General features: G+C 35.4%; 1 protein-coding gene across 1 annotated transcript; it reads left to right on the forward strand.

Moving 5' to 3' along the window:
• Positions 1-5,026: 5,026 nt before the first annotated feature.
• On the forward strand, positions 5,027-9,444 carry LOC128199826 (uncharacterized). The gene has a single exon (XM_052891000.1). The coding sequence runs from the start codon at positions 5,882-5,884 to the stop codon at positions 8,255-8,257; it is 2,376 nt and encodes a 791-aa protein (XP_052746960.1). The 5' UTR covers positions 5,027-5,881; the 3' UTR covers positions 8,258-9,444.
• Positions 9,445-10,126: the final 682 nt, after the last annotated feature.

The following is a 10,126-nucleotide window of genomic DNA, read 5'->3' on the forward strand; positions in this document are numbered from 1 at the left end:
AATTATATGTCTACTAATTAACTGTTATATGTAATTTCAATTTTAAAAGTGTTCTTTTTGATTCTTATTTAATAAAAAGATGGTCAATTGATGTCGACCAATCAGGGAGCTCGAGCAATCGCAGACGTCGACCAATCACGGCCGACCAACTGGGGGAAAAGGTCGGTAGGGGGGGTACGACGACTGCGGTCGAGTCGGGCATTCAGTCTTGAGATTTTGGAGTGATTACTAAAAAGTGTTATTAAGTTAAGAAAAATTTTAATAAAAAAAATTCAACCGACTTCCAATTCAAAAATTAACCTAAACTAAAAAGCAAGAAATAACTTCTTACCTATGTCCTACCTTCTGATCAGTTTGAAGGCGGTGCCAATCCAGTGTCATGTTTTAATTAAAGCCGTTTCTGAAAGAACCACAGAAAGGGGAATGTCCATTCCCGGCCCAGACCTTTCGTCCCCGCCCCCCACTTTGCATAAAACTAAAAAATACTTGATAATTTTTGTTTAATAATGAATAAATTACTTTATCCATAGCGGTTTGCTATAACTTTCCCCAAAAAATAAGTTTCACAACGATATTTGACAATAATATAGTTGTTGTATGACATTTTTGAAGACACGAACATGAACAGTGTTGCCAGCTAAATGATTTATGTGGTTTAATCAATATTTTAACCGAATAATAATAATCGATCTTTTTCTACAACAAAATCACCTGGAAAAGCAAAAGTTGTAATAGATTATAATGTTTTTGATTATAATATCTGCCTCACTCTTTAAAAACCATTGCATAGTCGACATTATAAAACGTTTCTTGATATCAAAGTACCTATTATATTTTTCGCAATAACCAACCACTAAGAACTCAACTGATTTTTTTAGTTTAATCGATATTTAAATGGATAATAATAATAATCGAGCATAACATTAAGAACCTAGGATCACTGCGTAGAAACATTACCAACTGCGCCATTTAAATACTATCTATACTAATATTATAAAGCTGGAGAGTTCGTTTGTTTGTTTTTGATTGAACGCGCTAATCTCAGGCACTACTGGTCCGATTTGAAAAATTATTTCAGTGTTAGATAACCCATTTATCGAGGAAGGCTATAAGCTATATATTATCTCCGCATTCCTACGGGAACGGGAACCACGCGGGTAAACCGCGCGGCGTCAGCTAGTATAATATATAATATGAGTAGTAGCGCAAGCCCGTAACTTCGGCGCGTGCAATGCGGTTTTTCACGATCGGCCAACGCGCAAGCTACAGCTATACTAAGCTGATATAAATAAGTGGTCAAAGTGGTCTTAATAGTTGATATTCAATCCCTTTCTTCCGATAACTTTTTCCTTTCATCCGATCTAACTAAATCAAATTCTATATATTTCTATGTATGTATAAATAGTATACATATTGTAGATAATATATTATGTTTACATAATACATTGACATAAAATTGCAGGCGTCCGCAATTTTGTCCGGGTGAAAACGCAATATCATGACAAACTACTTGTATAAACCTTCTTCTTGAATCACTTTATTTATTATTGAAAACCAATAAAAAACCATTGCGTCGTGTAAAAGATGGTGAAAACAATGACGTGTTATTCTAGTAATAAAATTATTCAATTAGAAATCGATACGAAGTTATTCGATTTTTCGTGTTTCGTATGGCAACATCGATTTGACTTTTGGACAGATAATCTGTTGATGTCAATAATTGTCAATGTCATTCTCATTTTATTAATTAGCTAATGTCATTGAATTAATTTACTGATTTTGTCTGTTTTCTGTTTACCTTCAGTATTTTTTGAACCGAATTATAATTTTTCAAACCACAGCTATAATATAAATAAAACTTGCACGAAGTTAAATTCGAAATTCGAATAATGTTGACCCCTGAACCGGAAAAATTGCAAGTTTATTTCAGCTCTCAGATGTAAATACAATAGGACATTTACGCTGCATTAATCAATGTTAATATCAATATTAAAATTATTATAGTTGGCATCAATTGTCAATAAAATGTCACGAAAATACGAATACATTCTGTTTGAAACATGCTCGTAAACAAGTACACAGCAGGTGCAGGCAGCATAAATAATGTTTGATCCATTTTTAATGTGAAAAACGATTATTATTCATAATAAATAATATGTATAGCTTTAATAATTTTTGTCATCTTATTGTGTCAAGTCACAACAGAGTGTAGTTTCCCATATAAGTGTTGAAGTGTCGCTCAGTGTATTTTTATGACTAACCAATATTGCTGTATTAAAAAGTACATTTACTGTGTAATTACTGGCATAGAAGGCATAACATCTAGTCAGATGTAGGACAGCACATAGGTTTTCTTGCATTGTTGATGGTTTGTTCAAGCAATATTTAGTGCATAGAAGTATTATAGTATATTTATCCTACTTTCCTGATTAATATTAAATGTGAACTGTGAGTTTGTATGTCAGTTTGCTACATTTTCACACCCTAAACCAATTTTAAAACAGTAATAAATTGTGCATACTAGAGAATTATCTTAATTCTCAGCGTGTGTGAAGTCTGCCAATCCGCATTGGGCCAGTGTGGTGGACTATTGGCCTAACCCCTATCATTCTGAGAGGAGACTTGAGCTCAGTGGTGAGCCGAATATGGGTTGATGATGACAACGAATAAATTGTGGAATAACATAACATTATTAAATCCACTAAGTAAACCAATTTTAAAACTCTGATTAAATTATTTGCTGGATTTTCATATTTTATTACTATTTCAGTTATCCAGCTTCATCCCAAGTTTGTCAAAATTGCTGGAAAACGACTGATAAAGCAGCATCTTGCTCAACTGAAGAACGGAAAATAATTATGTAATAGCGACAAACACTCCAAATCAATGTTGTTTTCCTCGCTGTAATAATTCCAACAGGCTAACTGTTATGTACTATATAGGTAGGTACATCTATTTTGTCAATTTAATTATTATGTGCCTCATTAGTATTGTTTTCTCTTACAATCAATATACAACACAATCTTGAACCATTTTACAAATTGAAGATTTTGCTTCATTATTAAAAATAATAATCATTTAGATTAAGAAAATATTTAACACACACCATACAGTTTATCTATATCTTGGCTTAACAGAAACATTTAAATTAAATTATAAAACACAAACAACAGCCGGGACACAATTCATTTATTTACAGTGCTTGTAAACTAAGCCTTGGTTTTGCAAAAAAGGACTTTTGAAATAATAAGGTTGACTATTTGTCCATCTCCAGACAGACAGACAGACCTCATCACCAGATAGGAAGACAAGTTCTGCTGAGGAGAGTCAGCAAGAAACTCAACAGTCACTCTTTTTTAGAAAAGTAATACAATATTATAATTTACAATTGTTAACATCATTACAATAATTTCTTCTAGTAGAAGCTGATCCAATGGCCTCCAAGTAATGGCGTGCACTTCATACATGCATTAAAGTACTGCATATCCTAAGAGTTGTCTTCATTAGTAAATACAGATTTTTCCACTTTGCTTAATTTTATTACTAGTGCATACCCTGATCGACAACCATATGCACGCCACTGCCTGGTTGGTTGGTTGTTTCATTTATTGATTTATTTATTAAGCTTGTTGGTTACATAAAACAATAAATCTATTCATGTACAGCTTTAATGTTACTTCAACTCCGGTGTACTTTTTGAGCAGTGAGAGTGATAAAATAAAATATTTTTTTTTTATGTCTAGCAAACTTTTATTAAAAAAATTATTTAACCAAATCCTTATTTATACATCATATTATCATCTCCATATACTTTTATGGGGGGGCGTAACTGGGTTTCTTGGGCCAACGTTGTATGGGCTGGTGGACATTCCCCTTTTGTAATTTAATCGGCTTGAATTAAAACATCACTGGCTTGGCACCGCCTTCAAACTGATCAGAAGGTAGGACATAGGTAAGAAGTTATTTCTTGCTTTTTAGTTTAGGTTAATTTTTGAATTGGAAGTCGGTTGAATTTTTTTTATTAAAATTTTTATTTTTTTATTTTTAGTGTTAGCATACCCACTGCGTGTGTACAGTCACAACCTATCTAAGTGGAAAGTTCTTATCAATACAAAATTATCAAGTCCAAACACAAGGTAGCTACTGTGAGCCGTCGAGGAGTTCTCTTCACTGTGCTTCGTCTTCATCACCAGACCCTTAATACAGTCGCAATCCATCTAGGTGGAAAGTTCTCATCAATACAAATTTATCAAGTCCAAACACAAGGTAGCAACTGTGAACCGTCGAGGAGTTCTCTTCACTGTCCCTCGTCTTCTTCATCAGACCCTTAATACAGTCACAATCCTTCTAGGTGGAAAGTTCTCATCAATACAAATTTATCAAGTCCAAACACAAGGTAGCTACTGTGAACCGTCGAGGAGTTCTCTTCACTGTCCCTCGTCTTCATCATCAGACCATTAATACAGTCACAATCCATCTAGGTGGTAAGTTCTCATCAATACAAATTTATCAAGTCCAAACACAAGGTAGCTACTGTGAACCGTCGAGGAGTTCTCTTCACTGTCCCTCGTCTTCATCACCAGACCCTTAATACATTCACAACCCATATAGGTGGAAAGTACTCATGAATACAAATTAATCAAGCCCAAACAAAAGGTGACTGCTGTAAATCCTTGACGAGTTCCATCGTCTGTGTTTCGGCTCCATCATCAGACCAACTCCAAACCTTCATAAAGTTGTAGTGGTTTAAAATACCTTATGGAAACACTAACAAACGTACTAGCCGTCTCTACAACTTTCGAAAGTTCCCCTCAATTTCTCCAGGATGCCATCATCAGATCCTGACATGAAAAAAATGGGACCACCCTGGAAGTAAACCCTACAAAACAAAAAAAGAATTTTCAAAATCGGTCCATAATTGACGGAATTATCGCTGGACATACATAAAAAAAAAAAAAAAAAAAAAAAAAAAAAACATACATACAGCCGAACGTAGAACCTCCTCCTTTTTGGAAGTCGGTTAAAAAAGTGAATAAATAGTGAATTTGTTATTGTGCATTACGACGTTTTACTTCGACACTGGCCTGAACCTTACAGTTCAGAAGTGGGATAATCAAGGAAATTTACATTTTCTTGCTACGTCCACACGCTCGGAAAAACGTAAGTACTTACATTCTAAATTAAAACTTAAAAATAAAAGGATTGTCTACCTAAGCAAAATAATAAACTAAGTGTAACTCGAAGGTAATGAGTCCAATGCAATAGTATGAAAAATAAGGCTTTCAAAAGAGGAAATTTATAGTCAATTCAATGTTAGTTGTGGTCAACAATGAACGTTATTTAAACAAATAATTTATAAATACCGTGTAAATACGTACAATGTCAAGTTGTGTATTCAAAAAGTGAGATATACATAAGTGTATAAGGGAATTAAAAACAAGATTGTGCAGTGTTGTAGTATTAATCGGATCACTTTTTGCGGTGATTTTGTAGGGTCTATAGTATAAAATTATCATTGAATGAATCAAAAAAATAAATTAAACTCGATTTGGTGTTAATGAGATCCTTTTTTATTTATTTATTTATTTATATATTTTTCTTTCTTTTGTGGATACTTTAGTTTTTTTTTTTAATATTTTTTTTTGTTTTATACATTATTTTTTTTTTATTTTTTATTTATGGGATATTTCCTTTTCTGTTTACACTTTTAACATATCTAAGAAAGATTACCACGTGTTAAAATAAAAATAATGATTACTAACCGTATTTATTGAAACTTATAGATAATCGAACATAGGTGTCAGAACTTTTAAAATATTACGAATTTTATATTAAATATAAAATATAAAATTCTAAGCTGTGTTCTTGGAAGTTTCAGATAATGGAAAATGATGAAAATGATACAGAGTATACCCAAGGTAAAGGGTCTAAAAGGAAAAAAACTCCAGGTGGGGAGTTAAGGCAAAGGACAGAATCCCTAGGTGGAGGGATGATGTCAAGGAAGGATACCCTAGGTGATGGGTCATATATGCAAGTAAGGGGTGAGGCCCCAGGTGGGGGGTCTCATCTAAGGAGGGGTGAGGCTCCAGGTGGGGGGTCTCATCTAAGGAGGGGTGAGGCTCCAGGTGGGGAGTCTCATCTAAGGAGGGGTGAGGCTCCAGGTGGGGAGTCTCATCTAAGGAGGGGTGAGGCTCCAGGTGGGGAGTCTCATCTAAGGAGGGGTGAGGCCCCAGGTGGGGGGTCTCATCTAAGGAACTCAATCCCAGGTGGGGGGTTGAGGTTACAGTTTAGAAAAGAACCGGAACGTGTAAGTGGAGGAGGAAATATGGCTGATTCGGATACGGATAGTTGTGTAGGAGAGTCAAGGAAAGAAACTAGTAGAAGGTTAACTGATCAACCGCAACGTTTATATAAACGAAGCCGAACATTGCGGTCACAGGGACGGAAGAAGCACCATTCTGTGTCCTCCGATACTGAAGAGGAATTACATACGAACAGGAATAGAAAATCACGGTCAAAGCGACGTCACGCTGAAACTAAAAACAATGAAACAAGCGATTCTTTGAGTTCAGTCGGCGAGTCGCCGCCCACAAAAAGGTCGAAAACGTCGAAACGTAAAGATGAAGATATGATGGATAAATTTTTAGCTATTTTAAAAAAAGTTAAGAGTTCGGATAAACCTAAAATAACGTTTAACACGAATGTAGTACCGGAGTTCGACCCTTTGTCGAAAGACCAATCTATTTTAACATGGATCAATAAAGTGGAGGAGTGTGCCGAAATATATGGTTGGGAAGAAAGGGAAATCATACACTACTCATTGCCTAAATTAACCGGCGTAGCCAGAACATGGTATCAGGGTTTAACTTCGATACTACATACGTGGCCGGAATGGAAAAAGAAATTAATAGAATCTTTCCCATGTAAAGAGGATTATGCCGAGCTCTTAACCGAAATGTTGTCTAAAAGGGTAAAATATGGTGAGTCGTTAGAACATTATTACTACGCAAAGGTCAATTTGCTAAATAGGTGCAAAATATCCGGAAAACAGGCAGTAGATTGTCTGTTACATGGTGTAGAGGATCGAGCTATAAAAGTAGGCGCACAAGCAGCTCAATTTCGGGAACCAGAACAGGTACTTAAATATTTTAAAACCGTTAAATTAGGTATAAGCAGGGATCATGACAACATGCGGAAAGGTAGATACGCAGTAAACACAAATGAAGCAGATTCTTCTAAATCAGGTAATTCTTTTAATCAGTTAATTCGGTGTATTAATTGTAACGAACTTGGACATCCAAGCTTAAAGTGTGATAAAGCTTCATCATCGGGTAAATGCCATAATTGCGACGAGGTAGGTCACCGCAGCTTTAAGTGCGAAAAACCTCCCTCCAGGTGCACGACGTGCAATCGATTTGGTCACCTTACTTCGAACTGTTACAAGAACGTGGGAAGATCTACAATTGAGACTAAGACTACGGCTACTTCGGGTAACGATCTTAATCACAAGCAGATCTCAGAAGTGATGACTGAAGATGTTGGAATTAATAAATACGTCATGGACATCACTGTCAACGGATCTACGGTGAGTAGCCATATAGACATGGGTAGTCAGTGTTCACTTATTAGGGAAAGTGAGGTCAAATGCTTGAATCTCCAAATGACACCGCGGGATAAATTACCCACCCTTAGGGGTATAGGAGGCAACCTAGTTAGCCCTCTTGGAGTAGTGGTCGCCACGGTTGAAGTTCAAGGCGTAGCCGCGACAATAGATCTTTATGTTGTAGAGAATTATGTACTAATGCACCCTGTTCTTTTAGGCCATTCCTTCACTGAAAGACCAGACATCTTGATAATTAAGACCCCAGAGGAAATTAAATTTCAAAGGATCGTCCCAAATAAAATTTCGTTAGTGGCTAATCATGATTGTGAAATCCCTAGCAATACAATGCGCGCAGTGCAAATTTCCACTGGTTGTCCTATGCTAAATTGTGTATTATATGTAAAAGGTACGTTATGCGGCCCAGACGGTAAAGAGTATTATTTACTCCCGGGACAGTACGAAATCAAGCTTGGTCGTGGGGCTATTCTTATTCATAATATTACACCACCTAAACCCTTAAGTATAGTTGCAGGCACGCTTTTGACTAGATCTGTAGAACAAAACAAGGTTTCAGCAGATAATATTAAAAATTCATTCAGTGTTGTTTTCAATAAAACAACAATGGATACCTCTGTGACTTATAATCCAAGGTAAGATTTAGACAGCGGCAAGCTTTGAAAGAGTTATTGGCGAGATTTAGTGACTGTTTTTCTAGTGGATTACATGATTTGGGTTTTACAAAGGTACATGAAATGACCATAGAAGTAACTGATGGCGATCCCGTTGTATATCGCCCTTATCGCATGTCGCAGGCTGAAAGACTAATGGTAAGTAATATGATTAAGGAAATGTTAGACAACCAAATAGTAAGAGATTCGTCATCGCCGTATGCAAGCCCTATCATCATAGTACAGAAGAAAACAGGTGATAAACGTTTATGCGTTGACTATAGGGCTTTGAATAGAAAAACAAAAAAAGATCACTATCCGATGCCTCGAGTAGAAGACCAGCTGGACCTATTGGCAGAGGACCATAAATAAGATACTGTTGGAAGCCTAAATTAAGTATGCCATTGTTTACATGGACGATATATTGATTCCATCAAAGAACTTCGAGGAAGGTTTACAGAGACTGGAAGAAGTATTACAGCTGTTAAAACAAGATAGGGGAACGAGCTTTACCAGCAAAACATTCCAGGACTTCGTTAAATCATACGGCATTAATCATATTAAAAATGCTGTTGCGACTCCTAGGGCAAACGGTCAAGTGCACATGCAGTCATGGCGAAGACGAGAAGTGCTGGGATGATCATGTTGAAGATATACAGGTCGGTATAAACACAACTAAAAACAAAACCACACAAAAGAGCCCCTCTGAATTATTATTCGGCTTTAATGTTACCAGCAAGACAGAAGGTAAGTTAAGTGGTATAATTAACGATACAATTAATAGGATTCCGGTAGAAGAATTAGATGTGCTTAGGAAAGAGACAGGAGAGAAAATAAAAGAGCAACAGGTAAGAGACGCAGTTAACTACAATAAACATAGAAAGGCGGCAACACAATATAAAGAAGGTAATTTAGTTAGAGTCGAAAGGCAAGTAACTCACAATGATAACTCACAAAAACTTGTATCAAACTATCAAGGTCCCTACCGCATCATGGTAAAAATGCTCAATAACGACAGATTTCTGATTGAAGACACACCTTTGACACGAAAACATGGCCGGAAATACGAACCCGTCGTGTCTGTTGATAAAATCCAGCCATGGATGAATTACTGTAGAAATTATGAATCTGAATCTAATACTGAAAAAGAAGATTAATGTAAATGTCTGGTTGTGTCTTCGAACAGAAATTACTTAATATTATAAACCATTATACATTATGTTAAACTTAACAAGCGTAATTATAAGTATTTATGTTTCTCATTAATTTTATTTGCTTATTCATTTTTGATACTAATAAAAGATTGATTAAGAAATGTATTTATTCACTTAATTATTTTTTTTTATTAGCTATAATATTCATTAATTAGGACTTACAAGATGATAAATGTAATTTCAAAACTTTATTCGACGAATGCATTAATTTTATTCGCGTAGTTTAATTTCTTGATTATTGTTAAAAATCACCTATGAATTAAATAAAAAAAAAAAATTGTAAAAGAAAAAAATGGGTTATATATATTTATATATATACACTTTATTTTGTAACTTAAGTGTAACTTACAAATAAATATTAGTGATTATATTGAAATTAATGTATTAAAACCAAGCGAAGGGACTCGCTTAGTGTAGGATGGCCGAGCTGTTAGGTTTCCGTAGAATTATATGTCTACTAATTAACTGTTATATGTAATTTCAATTTTAAAAGTGTTCTTTTTGATTCTTATTTAATAAAAAGATGGTCAATTGATGTCGACCAATCAGGGAGCTCGAGCAATCGCAGACGTCGACCAATCACGGCCGACCAACTGGGGGAAAAGGTCGGTAGGGGGGGTACGACGACTGCGGTCGAGTCG

The sequence above is a fragment of the Bicyclus anynana genome, unplaced genomic scaffold, assembly GCF_947172395.1.
Source record: "Bicyclus anynana unplaced genomic scaffold, ilBicAnyn1.1 scaffold_92, whole genome shotgun sequence".
Classification (NCBI taxonomy): domain Eukaryota; kingdom Metazoa; phylum Arthropoda; class Insecta; order Lepidoptera; family Nymphalidae; genus Bicyclus; species Bicyclus anynana.